This window comes from Pseudorca crassidens, chromosome 18, assembly GCF_039906515.1.
Source record: "Pseudorca crassidens isolate mPseCra1 chromosome 18, mPseCra1.hap1, whole genome shotgun sequence".
In the NCBI taxonomy this organism is placed as follows: domain Eukaryota; kingdom Metazoa; phylum Chordata; class Mammalia; order Artiodactyla; family Delphinidae; genus Pseudorca; species Pseudorca crassidens.
In genome coordinates, this window is record NC_090313.1 from 42,453,095 (window position 1) to 42,480,069 (window position 26,975).

Genomic DNA, 26,975 nt, shown 5'->3' on the forward strand with positions numbered 1-26,975 from the left:
TGTTTCTATCATCTTTTTAAAACCTATTTCAAAGTCAAAGTTAAGGGGAAGGGAAAAGAGAAATATAACTGAAAAGCAAATATTGATTGAAATATAGACTTAAAACTATGATTTGCTAAGAAATCCATGGCCTTCATGTCAGGCACCCAAGAAAACTCCAAACTAAAGTACATCCATTATTGCATGTATTTATGTTCAGTTAATCGCCTAGACTAGGACTTTTAAATCTCCAAACTACCAGTTGGTTTTATTTCTTAGGCATTCTTTCTACAAAATTTGATTGCTTGGAAGTTTAGATGAATGTCTGATTTAAGTATGATATATTGAAATGCTTTTTAACAATATGTAATATTTCCTAGAAGAATGGTTTCATCTTTTAATTACAGATGCTTTCTGCTTTACTATTTCTAACAGAGAATAAAAGAATGGACAGGCAGTGGGGCTTGATGCATACAAACCTTGACTCACAACCACAATCTGTATGCTATGTAACCGGCACTAGTTTTCAGGAAAAGGATTTATAGTTACACCATTTTATGAGTATTAGGATTCAAAGCTTTTATTATCTCTAAATCTGCTAGTGAAGCGTATTGTTGGTTTCTGGTATGGCTCACTGAATGACATGACTTCTCTGTTTTTACAGGATGCCTCCAACTCCAAGAGTCACTTGCATTAAATCGACTCATCACATTATTTATGTCTTCAACTTTCCTAATTCACTTTTTGTTATTGATTTTTGGATTTTGTTTTTGACCTGTAAGACTCTACATGGCCTATTCACATTTAAAATGACTATTCAAAATTCCCTGGTTCATCTTTGGGAGCAGAGCCGGCTCTGTGAGCTGCTCCTAAGTCTTGTGTCATTATGATTACCCCCTAGGCTTTTCTATCTATTGCTCCTTCTACCTTCAGAATTAATAGATGGGGAAGATTAGGTCAATTGGCATTTCTGAGGCAAGTCTGAATTAATTTTCTTTGGCTTGTCTTGTTGAATTTCACACTCCCTGAACATTTCTCACTGATAAGCAGATTATGATGCTGGCTTATGTTCAGGGTAGCAACTCCAAATATGTTTACAGAGTTGTACTGTTACCTTTTAGCACCATCAACTGCAGTAAGCATTATCGTTTATAAAGTTAAAGCCCTTCATTTTAAATTTGTGTCAAGAGGCTAATATAACTGTGATTTTAATTATTGAAAATCATTTTCAAATTAATGGGAAATTTAACAGTGGGAGATGTGTAGGTACCCAGAGACAATCAGCTTGGTCTTTACCTTAGGTGTTGTCCTCCATAAAAGACATTAACATAATCCTTGTTTTCTAGATCAGTGGCTTTCAAAGTAGGGTCTATGAAAAGCTTAAGTCAAAAGAGGAGTTCCTGAGGATTTATTATTGAAATTGAAGTCATGGTAAATCAAACTTGCAAATAGTATAAATAATTTTTTTCAACTTTATTTAAAATAGCTGCATAGAGAGAATAATCATAAAAAGCTACCAGTTTCAATGTTTATGAAATCATTGGTGTCATTAGCAGAACAATTTCAGTAGAGTCATAGGGGAAAGTCATATTACAAGAGGTTTGGGAGAGAAAAAAAGAGGACCTTGTGGAAAAAGGATATGGATCATTTGAAAAATACGTTTGTGAAATGAATTTAAAGACAACTGCAAAGCACTGGAGGTTAAAATAATTTTTTTAGCTTGTTAAGATGGGATGGTATTTGAATCTTTGTGAGTAATAGTGTAATGAAGACAGAATAAAGTGAACATTCCATAAAAAATATCTCAAAATAGTGAGAATAACTGTGGGTACTGGCTCTATAAGTAGGTATAAAAGCAGAGTAATATAGGTTAATCTTGGAAAGATGGAGAGACACTGTACTCAGGCTGTTTCTTTTAAAGTCACCAAAGAGACATAGAAGTGACTGAAACTGCAGGGCATGAAAAAACTGTAAGTTGGATTTTAGAACCATTATTCTCAAGGCCACACACAATATCTTCCAATGTTCAATTCTCTGTCTTTTAATGCCCTCATGTACCGTCAACACAATTTTACTGGAAAACCACTCCCTCTCCCAGAAACACTTTTTTCACTTGATTTCTAGGGCACCACTGTCCCCAATTTGTCTCTCACCTTATTGACCACTTCTCTACGTGCTTTGGTGGCTTCCCTCCTCCTGCCACTGAATGTGGACTTGTCTCAGGGCACTGTCCTTGGATCTCTTCTCTCACAGGCTACCTAGATTGATATCTAGTTTCAGGGCGTTGAACTGTGTAAAGATGGATCCCATATATGTCACCGGATACAGCCTTGCTCCCTCTCAGGACTCATAAATTAAAACATTTCCCTGATATTTCTATTTAGATGTCAATTAGGCATCTTAAGCTTCTCTCACCTAAAACAGACTCTTAGTTTCTCTCCTAAATCTACTCCAGCCCCAGGATTTCCCATTTCCCCTTTCATTCAAACCAAAACCTGAGAAGTCAATAGGTTAGATATAAATCTTCTCTTTCCTCCCCACCCCCATCTAATTTGTCAATATGACATGTTAGCTGTACTATATATGTAGGAAATATCCCTTATCTCACCATTCCTTACAGCCGCCTTGGCTATATATCCTGGTCCAAACTACCATTATCTCTGTGTTTTCACTCTTTATTCACTAAAGTCAGTTCCTGCGTAATAACTGGAAGGACTGTGTTAATCAAAGGTCATATCAAGCTATTCTGCTGCTGAAAACCTTTCAGACACTCCTCTTCTCTTTCAGAATACAACCCAAATCTTTGCTGGTTAGACCTTACATGAACTGAACTTTTCAGACTCTTGAGCTCATGAATATCCCTCAAACACTGAGGGTAAATTTTCACCTCCCACACTGAGGAACCACAGGTTGAAGGAAGTTGAATAAAGTTCTTACTAGTCCTTCCTGGAAAAGTTAGGAGACAGATAAAATTTATTGCGGGTGGGGGGAATCTCTTACTTTACTTGTCCCTGTCCCTAAGCTCCTCACTACTGTTCTTAACTTCCTTGGAGTGTTTAGAAGGTGCCATGGCAGGAAGGATCTAAATTCTAAAATTACTCTCCTTTCAATCTCTTGAAAAAGGAAAATGAACAAAAGAGTGTCTCTATTTCCTCAGTGCAGATGTCTTAGCTAGATATTGGGAGGAACTAATTGGATTCAATTAATTTATCTACAGATTTGAATGATTACTACAACTACTGTTACTACTACCATAGCCAATATCAATGGTAACAAAAGTAATAATTGCTGTGTATTTTGCGTTTAGTTCTTTATGCACATTTGAACCTCATTACAATACATTTCAAAAAATAAGGATCAGAGGGTTAAAATTTTGCCCAAAATCAGAGAGGAAGCAATTGGCAGGAATGAAATTCAATATTACTTACTCGGGTCCCGGACTTCTAACCACTAAGAAAAAAACACGAAGTTGGCATGTGAGGTAGAATTTGGGGCAATGTAGGTAAATATATTTTTGAAAAAGCTTGCTATGAACTAGATCCTTTACAAGTCCCTGCATCCATAACGTGCTTCCTTCCTTTTCTTCTGAGTCCAAACATTACCCCAGATATCTCAGTTGCTATTTTTATGACATCTCTTAGGTCTTTGGGATGTTGCTAAAGAGGAGTGCCTCAGAGGATAAAGGCAGTCACTTTTAATTACAAAACCTCCCATACTTTATATTTTTTAAAAGCAAAACAAACAAACAAAATGATATTATGACTGAAGTTTGAGATAAAAGAAATGGTTTTAGCAATTTGACTAATTTTTAAATTTTATAATGAAAGATCATTGTTACATTTTAAAATAATATAAGTAAATATACAAAAATAACAACACTAAGTGGTTAAAAATTACAATTTAAGATGTAGAATTGCAGTATCTTTCCATGTATATTTGCAAATCATTCTGACGCATTGATAATTCTCTTCTTACTTAAATGCATGGTGTTAATGAGAAAATTTGTGTTCTAATACCACATTTGCCTCTTTCTACATCTAGTAATCATTGTATGTAGCTAAATTTTCTGTTTCATGCCCGAGGAAGAAAGAGAACAGTGTCTCTTCCCTTAGTTGCTATTTCACAGTCACCTGATTAGTGGAAATGTATGATAAAGCTTCTTCTCCCAGGCGGCTGGTGTCTGAACATCCCATCAAATGACACAGGGGACAACACTGGAAATGAGAGTCACCCAGCTTCTTTAAGAGCAAAAATTGTGAAGATGAAGGTTACAATGAACAAAGGGGTCAAGGTCCCATTCATGCACTGGATTCTGTGCTAATTCTGAACAAATCACTCTTTTTGTCCAAGTGATAATCTTATTTCAAATCCATTTAGATTTCTGTGAATTTGTGGAGTTACAGGATTTTAAAACTAAGGCATGGGCAGGGTGAGGGATGTTGATAAATTGTAAGTGACCACTCTACCCTGAAAACTTCATGTCTCATGTTATTGGGGAAAGTAATTTTATTATCTTGGCAAATAAAAGCACAAATTCTAGAAATAGTATAGTTTTTTACTATTTTCCATTCAGCTAGAGTGACCTTTCCTGACATGCTGAAAGGTGGTTCATCCTTCAAACCTCATCCTAATGCATGTCTTTTTGGACTTCTCAACTGACTGCAGTAACTCCTTCCACAGAATGTGCATACTACAGAGTCAAGACTTTCTTCAGGGCACTGTTGTATACTATATACCTTATATAATTACTTGTCTACTCATCTCCTCTATCTTTTATACCTAGCAATGTTCTTGAGGGCAGAGAGTGCATGTTACACTAATTTCTTGATCCATTAGAGAGACTGGCAATTAAAATAAATGTTTACAGTTCATTGAAAAGTTAAAAGAACACAACACAAGGTATTGGGCACTTAAAAATGTACAATAAGAAAATAACTCTCATGTTAAGTGTTCTTACAGAACACACACACACAAACAGAGAAAGAAAAAAAATACCACCACCAGCACCGAGGATAAATTATATGATATTTTCTTTAACAGTATTTCTGTACTATAGATTTCTACTCTCATTGAATAATTTGGGGGTACTCCTTTATTTCACTTGTTTAGTGGGGAATAGTGAAAACCCATCACCAATGATGAACAATATAAAGTAAAACATTAAAATTAAATCTCTATTTTTTGCACAGAATTAAATAAAATACATTAATATTGAGCTAGTGTTATAATTAGTAACTAACATGACTGAGCTTCTTAAAATATAGGACTATGTATTACTTTGTGTAATATATATATATATATATATATAAAAAATAGATTTCTAAGAAGAGTTTTGTGACATTCTGAAAATTCCTATGCAATATTGTATTGTATTCTAAGAATCCAATGCATCCCTGATATATAGCTGCAGATATGTGGCCCAGAAAGAAGCAAATTGTTTAAGTGAAAAAGAAATGTTTATTAAATATATTAAGCCTCACAATTAATGATGAGGTCTTTGATAACACAGGTAGAAATGGTATTACTTTCCAAATTATTTTCTGAGATTAAAAATAATTGAACGGATAGATGATTTCAAATGTTAAAAATTACCTAAAAATGACAGAAGAAAGAATTTCTCAGTTAAATTATATGAGGTGGCTAAGGTACAAACTAGGTGAACAGGAAGAACACAGGTTAAAAGACAATATCTTGGGTGTGAGGAGACAGATACAATGCCATGAATCAGGATTAGAGTTATGTAAAAATATATTAGCATATAAATGTGTAACATATAAGTGATTACAATCTAAAGTAAGTATACATTAAAACAATGTACTTCATCATAGGCCAATAAATTTTTACACATGAAACTAATATAATCTGAAGTTAATAAACCAAAATCAACCACTTGAAATATCTTATTTGCTCAAGTATTTAATCTCTTATTTTTAAGAGTTTTCAAAGATGTGATCATTGAGGCTGTAGATCTCAAATCTTCTACAAAAATATTCTCTTAGCCATGCACCTCTACCACTGATAATTTTCAACTAGTTGGAAATATTTTTAATAAGCATTCACAATTTTTCAAAAGCTAAAACTTCTTCTGGAGTACAAAAACATAATTAAGGTACCAATAAATATGAAACAATCTGCTGTTGGAGGGAATTATACTTTCCACTCTCTTGGATCTTAAGAGCATATACTTAAATTAACGATATGGATCAGTTTAGGTGGGCCCAAATGCTTTTACCATTTTTCCTCTAAACTTTTCAATACAAATGCAGCAAGCATCTATCTTTCTCTGAACTGTGTTTCAAATCTAACCTATCCCCACAGGCATCAAAGCTGAACATGATGGTCATGCTGTTCCATGCAGCTCTGAAAGCACAAACAAAAGAACAAACACACCCCAGTGAGTTAAACCCTGGAGCCAAAGAAGCTCTCCAGGTTTCCAAATGCCTCTCTGATCCTCCCAGTAAATATAAAAGCTGTTTTCTTCAGTAACTGAAAACAATCATAACTGTCTTTCCTCAAGTCTTGTTGAACCTCTGGGGATAGAGGAAAGATAGAATATAGAAACATGCACCAAAAGGGTGCACAGATGGGTTTGATTTACACAGTATGGTCTGCTACAACCTGTAGATTAGATAATGGGTTTTCTTAGTTATACTTTATGTTTCCAGCAGAAGGCCTTCTAACTTCTTTAAATGGTATCTCTATAAATTTGTTTCCCTAAAGGATAACTGACCAAAAAATGCTCTTACTGAATTGCATCATAGTTTTTGTACAACTTTATCTATGAATACATATAATCATAAATGTTATCACATGTATATGCACATTGTAATAAAATTCATAAATCACACCTATTTTCATTTTATTGATATAGGCTAAGGGAAAATGCAACTATATCCATAAGACAGCGATTTCCAAGCCCATGTTCTTCAGTTGAGCAAGTCAATTTCAAGAGTAAAATCTAATTGTAAAAATTTATAAGAAATTTTGGTATTAAAACTAACAAGGCAGTTTATGTCTTATGATTTACTAATGAAGTTTAATTTTAAGCAGCAGTAGAAAAAAAACTGTGCCTTATATTTATCATACCAATTTATATGCAACTTTGTGAGATTTCTGATTTTACTGATAATAATTTACTGACTTTAGTCACTTTTTTGTGTCAGCAAAGCTGTACTAGTATTATTATAAAAGACAATATTTTCTGTCATAAATACTCAGCCTTCTTATTCCTATGAGAAGCAAATGTTGGTTTTTTAAAAATAAAGTTTTGTGGACATTTTTTGATAATGTTGTTACTTAAGAAATCATAAACCATTTTAGTAAAAGTATTTTTCAATTGACAAGGGAGGTATAATTCCTCATGTGATCATGTATGGTAATGTTAATTCTATGTTCCTAACATAAAATAATTCCCTGTTAATTTCAGTAAGGTATTTACCTTTAAAGAAACTTATCTTTTCTTTCAATGACATAATTTCAATAACATTTGAAAAGAGGGAAAAAGCAGTGAGTTGTCCTGGAAATCTTTGACTTTACCAGTGAACAAGTGTCTGGGAAATTGTCTTCACCTTTTCACTTTTACAGTATCTTTCACTGTATGGGAATAATTCCATCTAAAGTAAAAGAAAAAATGATAGATCTTAATTGAAAACATTCACTTATATGTAAGGTTTTGGATTTGATCGTTCATTGTTATTTGTGCATCATTTATGTATCAATCATTTTAGTGCTGACCATGAAAACTCCTGGGATGATTGGAATGTTCTACATCTACACTGTCAGCAACAGTAGCCACTAGCCACATGTGACTATTAAGTAGCTGAAATGTGGCATGTGACTGAGGAAATATTTTTCTTATCTTATTTACTTTTAATTAGTTTAAACTAAATTGTCACATATGGCTAGGATCTACTTTATTGGACAGCATAGCAAATCAGGGCAATAGAGATACAACCTTGCTGTAAACAAAGAAACTAGCCTCATAAAGCTTATTTCTCATTAGTTATAAATATGAATACAGTTAAAAAATAAATAATTGTACAATATAAGTAATATTAAGTGTTGCCAAAAAAATAATAAATGAAAGTATAGAGAGCATTGGAGGAGGAGTACTGAACAGAGATGTGAATGAAATGAAGGAAAATGCCACATGACAATGGGATAAAGAATGTTCCAGGCACATTTAAGGAATTTAGCAAGAGCAAAAGGGGTTACTAAACTAATACTCTGAGGAAAAAGTAAGCTTCAAGAGACACGGGTGATGTTTTAATTTATCTACATAAATAGAATTAGTGAGTGTAAACTAATCCACTAAACAAATATTCTTAATAGAAAATGATTAAAAGTAATACAACTTTAGATACTGTCACAAAGGCACATCAAACATTTATGACACTTTTGACATTAACATTTATCAATTAAAAGCTTATTTGCAAATCTAATTTTGTAAGGCTTAAAATATCAAAAAAGTTTTGTGGAAGTCCTCTTGAAATTAATATGCATAGAATCTTGGAAATTCTACTCAAAATTCCTGATTGTACAGATAAAGAGCCTGAGACATCAGGGTATTACCTGATTCCCATCACCAGGCCCTTTGACATGCAGCCCTGTTGCTTCCTGCTTGATGGTGCTATGCCTGGTATCTCTAATACATCAAATTTTAGATAGTAGTGACTTGTGAATACAATAGCAATGTTTATTAAGTTAGTGAGTTAATGGATGAATGGTAGTAAGGCTAATTTTTACTTTCCTCAAATTTAAAACTACCAGATTTCTTTATGGCAAGTTCACCTAGACATTGATACTTTAAATTTGGAAGAAATGTTTTATTTTGTTGTGTCTGTAGTGAATTCAATATCAAGGGAGATATGAGCAATTAATGGATCCTTTTGAGAAAGATGCACTAGCAAATCAAATAATGCAGTTTCCAAGAAAGAACTTTGGATTTCTATTTTAAGAACGCTGAATCCAACATACTGAGTGGTCAGAATCCAGTAAAAAGCTGTTAATGTAAAATTAGTAATTCAATTACAGATAAGTGCTCAAATGCATTAAATAATATAGATTCGTCAAAAACATTTTCCTTAATATGAATAGTTTTTCTATTTATAACTCAAACTTTTCTGCAATTTTAAATGATATATTTTATACCATAGCAAAACACTTTTTTTCTACCTTCTAGTTAGAATAAACATTGCTTTTTCAGTGTTCTATGTCCCTTAAATTCTTGATCCTTCCCAATAGTAATATTTAAAAATGACAAATGAAGGCTAATTTTTCATTTAACCTTCTTGTAGATAAGTAGAAGATGGGGAAAAAAGTCAAATTGGTAATTTCTACTTTCTCTCCTATTGAAGAATACTAAGGGATGATTGCACAACAAGTTCTCAGGGCTTTGTTACTCATATGTGATCTCTTAAGCCTGAATCTCCCAAAGCAATGAATTATGTTTTTGATGCTTTAATATCCACTAATATTTTGGTGAATACTCTAAAAATACTCTCTTTTAGGAAAATACTCTCTTTTAGGAAAATAATTCATTCTTTGAGCTTGTAATCTTTACTATGAGCTAAATCTCAATTCCATAAGTAAAACAAATATATACTTAACACATTATATCACTACTGTATTTCTTTGTCTAGAATGCAAACTCCTTAGAAAACGTACATGCTTTGAAAAATATAAATTCCTTGAAAATAGGGAGGAAGTCTTGCTCATTTTATTGTTCCAGATTCTAATATATAACAAGTTTTCAATAAATACTTGATAATTATTTGAATGAATCTGAAGAATTTCTCTATACAGTCTACTACTTTGTTCTTGTCCTCTTCTGCTCACAATCTTGAACTCTTGAATTGCTTCCACTGGCCAAAACTATTTCCAATATTTTGAAAGAAAACAATACATCATCTTACATAATTTTAGGGACATATCCCCACAATTTAGTTTGAAAACGCTGGAACAATGGGAACACCTAGAAAGTTATTGCAGGCTCACTATAATCTAATGTCAGTCTGACACTTCGGCATATGTCTAACTACTTTTCTGCACAAATCTCTGCCTGATCAAACTAGCTGCACTCTTACCTAGACCTGCCTTACATTCTTCTGAATGCTATTACCTCTCCTCTACCAGCCCTGTCTCAGGCCTTCTCCCTCTTTTTCCTTCGCTGCTAATTCTCCTTCAAGAAACTATATGAAAGAAAGAAATCTGAATTGAATCAGAAACAAGGGTCTTACTGGAATTAAACCACCTGCTCTCCATGTGACCCTAGCAAGTCACTTTACTACTGTGATTTCTTACTGGTAAAAATTGGGGTAACTCAGTCTATAATTAAAAGGATTGCTGAAAGACTCAAAAGGGGTTCATGCAGGTCTTAGCACCTATTAAGAATATATATTCTTCTTCTACCAAGAATTCCATCATTCAACCTTGCTTTTGTCAATGAAAAGATGTGGAAAAAATACCTGACCATTCAAACCCATAATGTTTTTGTGAACAATTGAGAGAAAAAAAATTTTAAGTGATATTAAAAGTTACTATTGATTTAAACTTTGGGACACTTTTGTTGAGCTTCAGTCTCTTTTGTGAAGTTTTCCTGACCATCCCAGTCATAAATAAAAGTTTACTTTCCTATAGTATATGTTGGCTACATATATATTTCCTAATATTATAAATATAAATCCATGGATTTACATGTGTTTTTATAATATATCTTTAGGATCCTGGATTCCAAATGACAACAACATACTCAGTATGACTTAGTAAAAATGAATTCAAAACTAGAGGGGAAGGGTTAGAAATATACCAGAAAGGTCCTGGGCTAGTTCATGAAATGGAAGGAAAGCTGATTAGGCATTGGTGGCTAAACTCAGAAAAGTAGAATTCATCAGAGTGAAGCAGATTCCTCAGGAGCTGTCATTTACAATAATATAGATAAACTATAAGAGGGATAGTCCTTTATTTTTGTGTACAAAGCTGCAACTTTTAAAATCACTCATTTTAAATTCCTTGTTCATTGAGTTATTGCCAGAAGCATGCATAACTTCCATGTGTTTTGTAAAGAATGTTTATGTAAGATTCTAACATCTTTCATCAGGTAGCTGGAAGGGAAGATTTCTTAACAGGAACCATCCTCACTGCTCAATTCTGTGGAGAGTTCCTTCCTCAAGCTGCTCCTTTCCCAATTTATCAACATCCATGTTGCTTTTGTAAAAAGTAGAGAGATATACTGAAAATATGTACATGAAAACCCAATTACAGCATAATTACTGAGCCCATATATGTCTGACTAAAGTCACATTTGTTTGTAATCAAACATACATCCAGTGACATGCCAGATTCAGACTACATCTAGGATAAATTCCTTCAGTCTAGTGAAATAAAGAAGTCTGATAAGGTAAGCCCACACCTAAGTGGTTGTTATCATAAGAACTTCCCTCTCCTTGAGGCTTTAGTTCTTGGTCAACTATATATAAGGAATCACGCTATCTGCTATAGGAGATTAAAAACATACCCAACACAAAAGAAACAGAAAAAAAATGAAAGCCTCTGGCACACTTCCCTTATAAATTTGTCCTTTCCATTCACACATTTTTTATGTGTGTATAGTAATTCAGCTATTTTTCCTCTTTACAGTTTTCACTATATTTAATATAAGAAAAATCAATGCAGAAAAGTAAGCGGGGTATCTCAGATCTGGTTTGATGCTGAATAGAGTTAAGAAATGAATATGAATCCCTGTATATTACCTATCTGTTAAACTCTGAAATATGAGTTTTTCCAAAAGATATAAATCATAAAAATAACCTTTCATGCAAAGCCTATATTACTATATATTACCTTGAATGTATATTCTCAGTTCACTTCCTTATAAGTAGGAAAAATACTTTAATTACAAGTAATGATTAAAGAGAAAGCCTACAGTTATGGGTTTATGGAAGATTCAAAGAAAGGTTGTTGTGATTTTTCAGTTTCATAATCTCTTTTAATCCCCATGGCAATAGCTCTTTACTACGTCCATATTTCTATGGAAGTGAAACCAGTTTTAAATATTTCTGCTAAATCAGATTTTATTGTACAAACATTTAATTTTAGTATCACTAATAAGTTAGACATGCACACATAGAATCAATGTAACTTCCCAATTTTGTACATTTAGATTACTTCAGTTATTTTCTGCCATATAACACGGGATGCATTTTTTAAAAGCTGATTTGACAGAATACTTTTTTTAAATTAATATTTATTTATTCATTTGGCTGCGCCGGGTCTTAGTTGAGGCACATGGTACCTTCTTTGCGGCATGCAAGCCCAGGTTTGATCCCTGGTCAGGGAACCTCCGTGTTGCAACTAAGAGCCCACATGCCACAAGTAAAGATTCTGCATGCCGCAACTAAAGATCCTGTATGACAGAATACTTTTAAGCAAAAATAGTTGTTAAAGTTAAGTTGAAAAGAAAGCTTTGTTTTGGAAATTTTAGCAATACTATTTATCAAACACTTTATGATACTTTCTATGTTCCAGGCAATATACTAAACTCTTTCAAATATTAATTCACTGATTATTGCACTCATATAAGCACTATAGAGATGTTAACACATTTACTATTTCTTTGTTTCACAAATGTTGAGACACTCACAAAATCATTGGCTTCAAATTAAAACATAGGGGACAAAGACAAAAATTCAATAGTGACCACTGAAGACTAAAATAAGCTTTGTAATTCCACCTTCATCTCCATTATCTTTATGAACTCCACCCTTGAAAGATATGATGACTCTTCAATGAACTATTCCTCTGTTATTAACCATGTCTGCTCATCTCTTCATGTTACCTGTTTAATATTCATTCAATAATAAAATCATTTAAATATTTGCTCAAAAATTAAAAGTGAGGAATTAAACTTGCTACCAAGAATGCAGGAATGGTATCTTAGGAAAAAAACATAAAATTTGGACTATTTGCTGTTTTGCAATATATATTATTACACTTGTCAAATAAAATAGTATTAATATTTATCATTCTATTAGATTATTACCCTTTAAAACTTGAAGTTTTTGTTTTCTAGTGATCTCTATAAATAATTGCAAGGAAATAGTAAGTATTTTGTTTCCATTCATTTAATTTACTGTGGGAAAATTAGTAAGTTTTCTGGTTCTGAAGCTTTCTGACAAGAGTGACACAGTTGAAACCACTCAGCAATTAAAGTGTATGCTGAAATGTAGAAAAAACAAAATGTTTCAAAAGCATAATGAAGAAACACCATTAATATAAAGAAGGAAATGTCTACCAAGAGAGCCAGTTGTAATTACAACAATGGGTGTGATATATGCCTCAATTAAATTGCCAGTTTAATTGAGAGTGGACTCCTGGATCATTTGTGTCAACTGAGAAATATCCATAACAGGAGGTCATCAGAGCTGAGCCCAAACCACTGACAAAAATGAAAATGCAGTAAGTACAGTTTCAATGGGAAAATTAACATTGTTAGTTTACACACATTTCAAGATTTTTAAAAGTAATTATTTCACCTAGTATTTAGTAGGTAATCTATTATTTAATAGGTAATGAAGTTGCAAACACCAGTTTTTGGTGCAATAATCATCTGTCACTCTCATGAAAAGTCACTAGATTTTATCAAATATTTTTCAGGAATAAGAATCAATGCCAATTAGGAAAGCTTTTGGGGGAAATGATTCATGTTCATGGGGATATAGGTAGGTGTTAGTACATTTTCACAGTATTAATAATTGTAATGATATTGAAAGATGTATTCATTTTTAAGCAGTATAAAAAATGATCACTAAAAAGCAAAATACAAGAGATTCCATATGGTATAATTCCGTGCATACAAAATGTCCAGAGAAAAAAGTAAATTTAGTGGTTGCCTGGGGGCAAATTTGGGGAGATAGAGGTCAACGGTAAATAGGAACAAGGGATCTTCACTGGGGTGATGCAAATGTTCCCAAACTACAGTGATAGTTGAACAACTTGCTAAATTTACTAAAAATTGTGGAATTGCACACTTAAAATGAATTAGTTAAATGATATCTAAAATATGACTCAACAAAGCTGTAAAAAAATAGTCACTAACCTTTAAAGGTGAAGTTTAAGTTTACAACTTAAACTAGTGGTTTGCTGTGAAGTTGAAACTAATGTTTTGGGTACATTACTTATCATCTATGAAACAGTTTCTTCATCAATGAAATGAGGATAAGAACAACTACTTCATAGGGTGATTTTGAGGGTCAAAAAAATCCATGAATAAAAGCATGTGTGAAGTATTTAACACATAATAATTACTAGGTATAGTAGCTCTGGGTACTGATATGGATTCACCAAAAATAAAGAGGTATCTTAACCCGAGGGGAACAAAAAACCTATCCTTAATTGACTGGTAGAGAATGGTAGTCAGAAAATGAAACGGTTTGTATTAATTAGAATTCTCATACAGGACACCTTACCACTCAGTGGTAACTACTCTCATCTCAAATTCTGGCAAAAGATTCACAAGAAAGAAGGAAAGGAAGGAGGGAGTGAGGGAAGAAGGAAGGGAGGGAGGGAGGAAGGAAGCCTTACTAATTCACCAAGTTTGAAATGTCTTTGATCTTGAGTTAGAGAAAAATACAAATAATGAAAATGTAGTGTGCAAAATATCTCTGCATATGTGACAAATACTATTAAAATATTATAAATAAACAACATTTAAAGTTTTGTGCATATTTTCAAAGAATTCTGGGCAAGTACATTTTGATGTATGCTTACATAAGGTTTCATTTCATTGTCTTTAAAATACTTTTGTCTCTTTTTCAAATCAATCTTGATTCCTGGAATGAGTGGTAGAAGATTAAAAAGAATCCTAACTGAGCCATGTAGGAGCTGTGTGACCTTGAAAAACGTTCAAACGCTGAGCTTTAATTTTCTTAGAAATGGGGATAGAAATCAAATTTAAACATTTTTGTGGCACTCAAACACACAATCTTATGTGAAATTAATTTATCAATTTATATGGCTATTGACAAAAAGAAAATCATGTTTCTATTATTCTCTTTGTAAGGAGAAAGGAGACATCAGGCAAAGTCTAGGTTGGAAACATGAGGGTGAACAGGAAATTACACCTGTATTATGTCACTCCACAGGGATTATCTGTGCACCTGACAGCACCAAAAGGACAGTAGACAAACTATAAAAAAGAAATCAAACTTAACAAATAGTGAGAACTGCATACATCAAGTTTAAATTTAAAGCTGTCCTATTTCACTTGGCTGGCTCTGACTGTTTATGTTCATGTCTGCTAACAGCATCAATTATATATATTCTGCAGAGAGCATTTCATTAAAGTGATCAATGTTTTCATTCCTATGGCAAAATGTGTGTTTTAATGTGTTATTTTTCTACTGTACAAGATGAGGAAGCAGAAATATTTCTGGATTTTAACCATTATCATAAGAGGAAGTGGTTCCAAAGAGAGTTCATTTTCTAAAACAATAGCTAGTGCTGAGAAAAGAATATTAAATTCCTTTCACTTGAAATATTTCAAACTTTTTTCAAAGAATATTTAGTAGAAGTTGCATAAAGAGTCAAATAATTTATATAAATTTGGTTATTACCCAGGGCCACAGGCCCCTGGAAGATTTCATAGATGGGCTCACAGAGTCTATGGAAACTTTGAACTATTTGCAGTTCTGAAAAAATATATGTGGGTGTATGAATTTTTCTGGAGAATGCACCTATACCTTTTAAATGATGCTCAAAGTAGTCCAGAATACAAATGTTTAAGCACTGTTGGTTTTGAAATGAAATATTTAAAGTAACAAATATATTTCTGTTATGTTAATAACCATTTATATGCTTAAGGCTATCTCACATTTCCAAAATGATTAAAATAAGTAATTGCCAAAAGGCACAATATTACATGCATGCATTTAATACATATATTTAAGAATAACCTCTTAAATGTAGCAATTAATAGTTATGATTTATAAATGGGTTAATTCTAACACTGTTAATCTTCTATATAAGACAAGAGGTAATTATGTAAAGAAAGTCACAAATGATTATCAAAACAAAATTCTGCCAGCATTTATTGTTTTCAGTATTTTAAAAATATTATTTTAAATATTTAATTTATTATTAAATATGTATTTATACTTAAAGTAGAAAATAGACGACTTTTCTGGGCTACAAGGACATTACACTTATATATCAAGTATTATTTTGTATAACGAAGCAACAAAAAAGTTAGTTGTTATTTTCCTTATTGTATAGGGAACACACTTTGTTCTATTTTGCAAGTATATATGTTTAGGAGAAAAATAAACAAAATAAAATAATTTAATTAACTGTAACATGCATCTTACCATATAACAAGATAAAGTGAAATTTTATTTGAGAAAGTATAAGTTATAATTACTTATATACATTAAAAGAACAACTCCATCATCAGAGTCTTTGGTCATTCATTTGTCCATATTTATGCACCTACTATGAACAGGAATTCTGCCAGATTTCTTTTGAATTTTCAGTATGTTATTAAATCTCATTTGGTATACAAAACTCTCAATTTTACTCCCTCCATTCCAAAGAAACCCAGTTACCTTACAGATCTTCTATGCAAAAGGTTGTAAGTGCAGCATTAGAAACACATCAAATTATGCGTAAAGATACCACTTGGCAAAAACAAGCACCATAACATAGGTGAGCGATAAATATTTATTAAATAAAAGATGTGTGGAATTGTTTTTTTCCCTGATGTAGTTTTTTTTTAAGTAGTCAAAAGTTAAAATAATGATTCATTTACACTAACTGGAAAATTCTGAATTTTTTATGTATTCATGAGAAAATGGTTACTTGTACATTTTTAAAAACTAAGTGTTGTGCTCTGCTAAAGGAAATATATTTAAATATCAAAAGCAGATATAGCAAAAAAAATGACAGTCTATTATACTTAGGTTGATAAAAATTAATTAATGATAATAATTCCAAAGATTCCACCTATTCAAAACTTTAAAACAGAAAATTGATACATTATTCAAATAATAACAAAAGTAAATGTTGGCTTTAGAATATATATTAAATTCTGATTATATAATAGGTAACTAATTGATTATATTTAATAAATAACAAAAATTAAATTTTTAGAGTGCAGAATTAATGTTTCAATAATTCTCTCTATAAATATATGTATAGAAATATATTCTTCTATATACACATGCATACAGATTATAAGATATTTATATCTGTACATGTAAATATATGAACATATACCAATATACAGATACATCTCTGAGATTAGGCACTTTATTTCTAGTTACCAAAAATAAAATTAAAAGCATACACTAAATTAGCTGGTGTTGTCTATCAGAATATCTTGTTAGGTATAATATTCATTCCTTTTCTCCTCCCAGTTCTTATCAGTTAAAAATCATTTGCTTCTTCTAAAATGTGACTAATAATACTTATTTAATCCTCCACGTTAACGTCAGAATGCATTTTTGAAGTGAAAGTAAGTGGTGAAAATTATTTGGATTTATTGTGTTAATGTGTTTTAATGTTTTAACAAAATATGCATTATTTATGAATAAAAAAATATGGGCAAAATCCTTGTAGGGAATTATAGCTCATGACAAAATATGAAAGAGGAAAGGAATGGATAGAAATGCTGGATAGCATTAAAACAGTAAACAGTTTCAAAGAACTAATCAAAGGGGAAAATACATATTTGGAATCACTTTTTTCTTCTCCTACGGGAAAAGCACCTTGTTATCCCTGGCTGTTTATTATTTAACTAAGATACCAACAAGCCACTTGCCCAGCTTCTGATGATTCTAAGATTTGATTACTTCAGTATTCAAAATACGTTTCATTACATGGATGGAAAGTAAATTTTAAAAAGTGTTCTGTTTTGTGTGTAGCATGAAAATGTCAATGCAAGCTAAAAATATTTTCATTTAATTACATTTGCTGAATGGACCTGAGTGAACTTACGTTTTTAAGGGAAAAACATCTGCAAAAACAAAACAAAACAAAATCCGGCAAAAAGGGCAGAATGGGCTAAATCTCTCTGGGTTAAACTCAAGATAACTTTAAGACCAACAGCAATTTTGTAGCATGACTTCCACATTTATAATTAGTAAGTTTTCATCTTGGCTAATTCAAATGAATATCATTACAAAATGGTTTTCATATAAAAACTATTTGGACCTTCTAATGACAACAATTTTTTGCTTGTTTTTAATAAATACATAAATAAAATACTCAATCTGCAACTGAGAAGATTATGTGTGATAAAATTTAATTCAACTCTCCATTTTTTATAGCTGTAAATCTAAACATAAAACACAGCAAATGCATATTTAACCCTCCCTAGCAATGCAGAGTACATGTGTTTCTCTGTGCAAATAGCCAAGTGGTTGTATTCCAACAGGTTTCAAGAGTGACATTAAAAACTGTGTTGGGGCTTCCCTGGTGGCGCAGTGGTTGAGAGTCCGCCTGCCGATGCAGGGGACGCGGGTTTGTGCCCCCGTCTGGGAAGATCCCACATGACGCAGAGCAGCTGGGCCCGTGAGCCATGGCCGCTGAGCCTGCGCGTCCGGAGCCTGTGCCCCGCAACAGGAGAGGCCACAACAGTGAGAGGCCCGCGTACCATAAAAAACAAACAAACAAACAAACAACAACAAAAAAAAATGTGATGATACAGGGATTGCCCCAGAATCTGATTTTTCTTAGAAAAATAAGTGAGTCTATCCCTCAGTGGACTAACCTGAACCAAATGTGGATATTTATATTTACTATATTTGAGAGTCTAGCCTTACATTTTAATGGGATGTCAAAAGTAACATATGCCAAATTTTTTCTTAAATATCTATGTAACTTCAGTAAATAGAGCATAAAAAAGTTTGATGAACAGACCTACATATATTTTCTCCACATTATCTCCATGTAACTTCTTCTCTGTAGTCTAGAACACTCAGTTAAAGTGCAAATTGCTTGACATTCCAGTTTGGAAAGTGGACATAATGAGTAACTAGGGCTTTGAGGGGGAAGCCCATTTGGTGTCATTTAGCCAGGTTGCACAGGTGTGAGCAATTCATCACTTAGGAGAGCAGCCTCCCGATTAAACAAGGGCTAGCTCTTCACCACACTGCATGTTTTGACTCATCATTTTATCAATAAGATTAAATTCAGGGACTCATTAGAAAATCAGAGAACAATTTCAAAAAATGTTCACAAATAAATTCAACACAAAATCTCAAAGTTGTAGAAAACAATTTCTGAAACTTTATTGTGAATTTTAAGGTACATTTAGTAAAGGATGTTTTCCTTAATATAATTAATTAAAATAAATTGGAAAGAAATGCACATACTACTTTTTTAAAGCAAGGATAAGTACAGACTTTTGAGGCCACAATATATACAATTATATGAGTGCAATAAGCTTCCAAATACATTAGGTATATATCTGTTTAAATAAATAGTAGAATACTTGTTTGACATATGTGAGTCATACTGATTACACCAAAAATGTTTTACAAAATATAGTGAAAAATGGAACGTTATACATTTTGATATACAACTTTTTAAATACTTTATATATGCATTACTTAATTCAAATTATAGTGTACAGAAGTCCATTTTAATGAGGACAAGTTTTGTGTTTTTAACACTGTTCAACAAATATAGATATTAAGATGCATCCCTACACATTACTAAATTCCCATTCAACTTAAATCACTAGCACAGGGAAGAAAAAATTCTACCAGTTATTAACAGTAATCATTTTATTGATAAATTATGAATATAACACACTGCAACATTATTTTGGCTAGTTAAAATCTAAACTATATCAGCTAATTCTTGAGCCAAATTTTTTGTGTGTATATAAAAATTTAATTTGAAATCAAAATAGAAAGATATTGCTACATTGAACTTCTTATCTACTCTTCACTATACTTATTTTAAATAATACCTTTAATTATCAGTTTTCCATTGGGAAAATTTTCCCTATAATTCTTTAATAATAACGCTTGTGTAGTGCCCTATTATGAATCTCAAGAGTTCATTTCACCAAGTAGCAATAGAATATACTGTACTGTGAATACTACCTACAGAATAATGATATTATAGAAACAGGTGATGTCAAGTGTTTACATTTAAAATTATTGATACATTGTAACACAATAAGAGAGATTATTTTAAGCCACATTTCATCATATTTAGCATACAGTTAACATGACAATTTGTTTGGATTATGTAAAAATGTGGCTATTTTGCAGAAGTAAAACTGAATATAAATTACCAGGGTTGTTGTTGTTTAATTGAAAACAAATGTTTTATTTTTTGTAGGGTTCTTTTAATAATAAAGGAAAGTACAGAAAAAGAATTAAACATATCCACCTATCTTAGAGTAGTGAAGTGGGGAGAGGGATCATGCAATGATCATTCTCTAAAAATTATTTGGACAATAATAATTGAAAAGATGCATTTTGCATTTAAATAATGAAAAATGTGCTTATTTGAGTATGTCTACAAAAGCTTCCTGGTAATATTAGAACACAAGCATAGAATGATTAGGAGCACATTATCACTTTCTTTTTACATTTGGACTAGAAAAGCAACATAAAGAAACTTGTTGGCTGTGAACTGATATTGCATTTTTATGTTTTCAGAATATTAGGAGATAAACATATCTAAAAGCATATCTAAAAACAAGCAAGACAAGTTAAATTCTCCTAAACCTCCCCAGTACCAATTGCCCACCGTTTTAACAGAGCAGCACCACATGTCAAGCACCCAGTCAATCTCTATAACTCACCAAGTTGCCTTTTATTGGTCAGAATGAAAAGCATAGACATTTTCTATCAGAAGTCAGTTGATATGGAGGACACACACACATGCAGACTTAACCTACTTTTAGTGTAGGCCATAAACCTGTGAAGCATGAGCTTTGCCTTACTAACTATGGCACCTTATTTTTCTGTCAGAGAGAAATGCCATCAGAGCTATTAATTCATTTATGTTAGGAATAAATGTGCTCACTTATGAGTAGGGGTATTACTTCTGTTCATATTTGCATTAGGGTGTGTGTGTGTTGTTAAGTTTTCAGGGTAGTAAAAGATTAAATATACTTCAAGTAACATGTGATTGCCAAAGAGTAATCTTATTTCTTCCCCTGTAAAATGAAGGGTTAATTAAGCAAATTGCTGTCTTCTCAGCACTCTGTGCTTTAAAACCTTGACAGGAGCAAAGCATGATTTGTTTAATTATAAAGTATGTGGACATTCACACTCAGTGAAGACAGTTCCAGTCTCTTGACCGCTCTCTCAGAAACTTGGATACTAAATAATAGAGCTTCAAATATTCTTTCTTAACTTTTTGAAGTTAAATGAATATAAACAAGGTTTCATAAACTACAAATATCCCTAAACTGGGTAACAAATTTATTGAAAGCTTAAATACAATCATCTCATTTTATCTACATCTAGAACTCCATCATTATGGTTAATAGACTTTATAATTCTATTTTACTACCATTCTGTGTATCAAAACTCATTTACAATCACTTCAAATACAGTATGATTAACAAGTCTGTGATTTCCTTTTCAAATGATCATCTTAAATTTAGCATATTCCTGATCCTTTTAGTTTTAATATTACTATTTTAAGAGACAATATTTTTTTAAAAAAGCTTTAAAAAGTTCTGTGAATTACTAGAATCCATTGCCTAAGTGAGTGAACGTGTAAAAGTGATACCGAGTAAGTCATTTCCGTATTGCTCTAGTTCATTTTTGCCAATCCATGCATGGCATTCAATTACATTTTGTGATTAAAACAATAGAATGCACGCAGTTAAGGATAAGAAACACTTTTTTTACTGAAGAGACATCTTAAAAAATCACACTGTCAAAAATCTGAAATTAGTACCCACATCAGAAGTCTATGTAAAAGTATACTCAACAGCTTGCCAAATTAAAATCCCAAAACTAATTTTATTAAAGTGCAACTACAGAAAAAATCAATTTGCAATAAGAAGTTAAAAAGTTCTCAGATAACTTGAATCAATAAATATACAGTCTTAGTAGTAAAAAATATTGCCATAAATCTACTTCTATGATAGATAAGCTTCATAGCAAGAAAAAAACAACAGCTGGAGGTAGGGGAGACGTCAACACTTTATAGTTAAATGTTTTTATTAAAACTTTTGGTAAGGTATGAAAATATATTTTCACTTCAGAGATATTTCATACAGCAATAGGTATATAACAGTATATGAGACCTGCGTGTATTCATTGCATCTCATTTTCTTACTGTGGTCACAGACTAACTATACCCTTTCTGTGATTATTTTTAACAGATAAAAGTGGTTGTAATTAAATGAACAAAATCATACACTGAATACAATACTGAATCACTCAGTTGAATCAATTCTTGATATTTGCGAAAAATGAGTTATGTATTTGATGAGAAAAATTATACCAGCTTGAGTAACAGAATTATTCTCTACTTCCCTTTTCATCCACTTTCTTGAAATTCTGAATGTGTAAAGGCTAGAAATTGGTGTCCATTTGCCTTTTCTACCATGTCACTGCAGAAAAAACCATTACAGAATTTTCACTCCACTAGTGTAATGTTGTCTAGTTCTAATTAATCCTCTTATGTCATTCCTCAGCTGTCTGGAATTGATGTATATTAATGCATAATTGTGGGAGTAGAAAACAAAGCACATGCTGGAAAGCTTCTGCTCTACTCAAGGCAGAAATTTCCAATGCTAAGACTATTAAATTTGGCTCTTGCAATGTTCGTTTGGATAGAGTCTGCCTGTCACCGTTATAACCAATAGGCATAATGTCTCTACAAATTATCAGCAACACCCAGAACGTCAATGCAAGATTAATCTAGTTTCTCACAAAGCCTTGTGTGTCTAGTCCCTAGATAAAGGAGAACTCCAGCTATATTTTAAGTCATCTGGAAAGCTAAATCAACACATCATGTTAGGGCAGTAACATCAGCATGCCAGGGTTTTAGTTTCCAAACCCCAACTGGGAACTCCATCACAGGACTATAACCTATCGTGAAATCAAAACAGTTTGGCACTCTTCTACCTGAATCTGATAAAAAGTGATTACTACAAGTATTTTTGCTTTTATGTTTGGTCTCATGAAATGTGAGTTACATCAAAAAGTGTCGTTTAAAAAAATTACTTCTCTATAAATGACTCTTTAAACAAATATACAGACAAAAATGATACCTGTCATCCCTATTGCTTTCTAGCCTTGCATATGTTTTTGAGTTCAAAGTAAACTTGCCTGTATGTCTTTGAGTACATATCGAAGAATTATGCTTTTCCAATCTCTTACCTTAATAATTTAAACCAAGGAAATCCTGCCACTCTAGTTCATTGACAAATTCACAGGTGAATTTAGCTTTCTTGTATCAATGGTGGATCTAAAATCTTACCAAATTCTTGTCTAATTAACAACATAAAATCTACATTTGGTCAACATGTTCAATACTGGTCTTTAATTAGAATAATTGAAATTTTTCTGCCTACTGAAGCTTATTAGTAAGGGTCATCAAGAAAAAGCTGCTGCCCAAAATAAAGTAAGCACAATCAAAATGTAAGCAATGTGAGCTTCAAAAATATGGACTTTTGGAATTTTAAGTCAATCTGTCTCATATCAAGAGACATTTTTCAAAAGAGCAGATCCTTGTTATTCTCTAGGAATGTGGCAGAATTTATATTCTAAATAAGAATAGCATCCATGAGTAATGCAACGATCCACATGCACTACACACAGTGGACACAAAGTTAGCATGTTGTTCCAAGGATCAGTTTCCTTTGCCAAATGGAATAGGGAAAACTGTGGAACCAGAACTCTCAGCTATTTCGTTTTCACCTTCAAATGTACCTCAAATTAAAACTGCAATTTTCTCATTTAGGAATTTTACCAAAATGCATCCATTATAATAATCCATGATAAACAAATTTTATCTGACTATATGGCTGAAATGGTTCTCTCCAATTCTCAGATTTAAGGGGGATCCTGAATGTCCAACATGTGGTTGACAAGTGTTCCCCATCTCTTGTTAGAGTTTTAGGCAAGGACACATTAAGAAGCCAGTAATGAAATATGGTAGATTTATAAAACTGTATGGAATTACTGGATACTTTTTGTAGTTGTAGGTGATAAAACTGGAAAAAATTTAGGGCTAAAATTTTATAAACAATAATAAAAGCTTATTATACACATTTCTAAATACACATGAAGATATGTCTCCTAGTGCATTACGGATAGGTTGGGAAAAGGCACATGCTGAGCTTAGTGGACAAGTTTGTGCAGAGGTGGATGTTGCTTCTGATACACTGGAGAGCAGGGGCTGGAATAAAAAAAAAAATTTAAAACAGGAAAGCATCATTCTAGTCTAGTGGAGAAGAGAGATCTTTTTATCATCATTATTGCTTGACCGCCCCCTCTTCTAGATGCCTCCTTATAAAGAGTAGTTAAAAAAAATCACAAAATTCTTCTATTTTGAAATTAGCAGAATGTTTGAAATTCACTGCCAAAATATACTGTTTGTCAAAAGTATCCAGAATGCTACTGCATAAAACACACTAATGCTATTACTACTCTTACTATGTAATGTCCATGAATGTTCACTGTACACTGGAAAGAGCCACACATGCCTCAGGTATGGCTGTATCATCAAGCCATATGCTTATTGTCGAAATATGTACCCTAAAGGAATTTAAAACAGAAATGTTAAATTAGACTTCAGCTTTTCTTTTTTATCTTTATACAAATAATTTATTTTGGGCACAAGTGACTCTTGGTGACATGCCACAATTTTATTTTTTAAACTAGAAGTTCAATCATAGAGGCAGTATTGCTTAGCAACTACAAGCAAAGCCTCCGGTGTAAAACTGCTAGGGTTCAAGTCCTAGACTACTCTCCATTTACAAGAACTGTGACCTTAAGCAAATCATGTAACTTCTCCTCAGCTGGAAAAGAGGGATGTTAACAATACTACCTGACCCACAATGTTATTGTTCCTATTTAAGAAGTTAATACATGTAAAGGGCAGAGAAGAATGCCAGGAGCACAGTGAGTACTCAAGTAAATGCTGGCTGATTGTCATTATTTGGTGTTGGAAATCTACTTTCAAAGCATTGCAAATGAAGTTACTAGAAATAAAGGGATAACAGTGCCAAAGGGAATATTGCGATCTCTTTACAGATTCCCAAATATCTTCCATTTCTCCCATGAAATTGTTTGCTATTTAGCTGAAATTAGTGTGGGGTTTTTTTTGGCCAGTGACTTTTATAAACGTTTAAAAGCATGTTTTACATTTTTTAGTGATAATGACTAATCCTGTTACTCAATAGTTAGTTTCAATCACAATTCATGAAGATTAATGAATTTATTCTTTTTAATGTTAGCTTTTCCCCTATATAGGCTACTCTAACTCTGTTATGGTTTTCTAATGTTGCTTTTGTCTAAATTCCTAACAAATTTATTTCTCTTCCAGGCAAAACATTGGAAGGCACAGTCTGCACAAGTTCATTAATCTACAAGCATCCAATTCCAAATCAGATGCCAGTGGGCATCATCTCTTTGTCCTTTTACAATAGAGAACTGATTTGATTAATCATATAGCTGTGATTCACTGTATTGTCCACAGAATGGCTGACTCTGACAAAGCTCCATAAACTCAAGAGATTTTAAGCCTTGGCCTGTCCAGTTTCTCACTTTGTCAGAGATTGCTTACATCTCATTCCACCAATTACTGCCCAAAATAGCTAAAATGCCTCTTATGCAAAAATCATACGGTATTCATTTGACATTCATCTATTTCTTTTATATTACTTATACATTCTTTATAACTTGCTGTCACCTGCATTGTGACATTAAATAGTCTTGCGATTTTTTAAATAACCTACATATGACCTTACATCCAGGGAATAAATACCTAGAAAACAGATCATGTCCATATACTCATACGGTTAAGGAAGGCATCTTTGTTGCTGTATACTCAGGATGTGAGCATTGGATGAAGTTGCTTAAAATGAAAAAAAGAATGTCTTGTGGCCAACATGTGGCATCTCTGCTAATATACCTCCTCCATCTATATCAACTTCCCAAACTTGCAAAGTAACTTCTAAACTCATCCACCTACAGCATAAAGCAGTCTTTTTGTAATACTTCTACCAAAAACACGGATAGAATTGAGTTTTCCTAAAGTTTTTGATAAGATGAAAGAGTGTAATGAAGTAAATAGTGATAAATGCAAGCAAATTTTGAGGTCCAGAAATCATTGAGATATTATGGGAGCAAGTACTCCTAGGCTTCTCTCCAAGTTTCAGAATCATCCTTGTAGGGCCGTTTCTGCAGTGTTCTGGAGAAAATGTGGTAGGCTGTGCTATGGCAATACATAGTTCTAGTTCATATTCCTCTAAGCAAATACCACTTGTCATTTGACATTCAGGTGGCATATTTGGGGGCTACTTCAGCTAATTTGAAATTCAATCCTTTTATTCCCAAACTTGATTTTCCTTCAGATGGACAGTTATGATTATTTACATTTTTCTTCAACTTAACTCTATTTTGTCTTTGAATGAACAGGTTACCAATAAAATCGTTGAGTGTTATTCGATTTAATTAGCTTTTCTAAAACTTATCCTAAGAACAAATGATACCATTAATCAAAATTACCAGTGTCTGACTTCAAAATAATTGTATTTACACATTATCCCCAAACTATATATAATTCTCCAATATTCACAGAAGTTGAAATACTAAATTCATCTTAATGTCTTACTACAGAAAAAATCAAACATAATTAATGTTACTGATAAAAATATGGTAGCTACATACTATTTTAAATAGACAGCTTTCTAATCAAACTCTAAGCACTAATAATCTTGAGATTTTAAAGTTCATCTGTTTTGTGATTTCTGATTTAGGAGGAAAATGTTAAATTTCTAGTTCAGAAGGAGA

The 26,975-nt window shown here is 32.4% G+C and overlaps 1 protein-coding gene across 7 annotated transcripts in view; it reads right to left on the bottom strand.

The window, feature by feature from the left end:
• The window catches only part of PCDH9 (protocadherin 9), a 966,004-nt gene that overhangs the window by 917,502 nt on the left and 21,527 nt on the right, over positions 1–26,975 (bottom strand). The window contains exon 3 of one of the 7 annotated variants that reach the window (XM_067712927.1): positions 19,232–24,357. The exons of the other annotated variants lie outside the window; for them this stretch is intronic. Coding sequence (XP_067569028.1) covers positions 24,190–24,357 — 168 coding nt within the window. The 3' untranslated portion in view covers positions 19,232–24,189. Of the gene's footprint in view, positions 1–19,231; positions 24,358–26,975 lie in introns of those variants that run through there. 7 annotated transcript variants of the gene reach the window in all.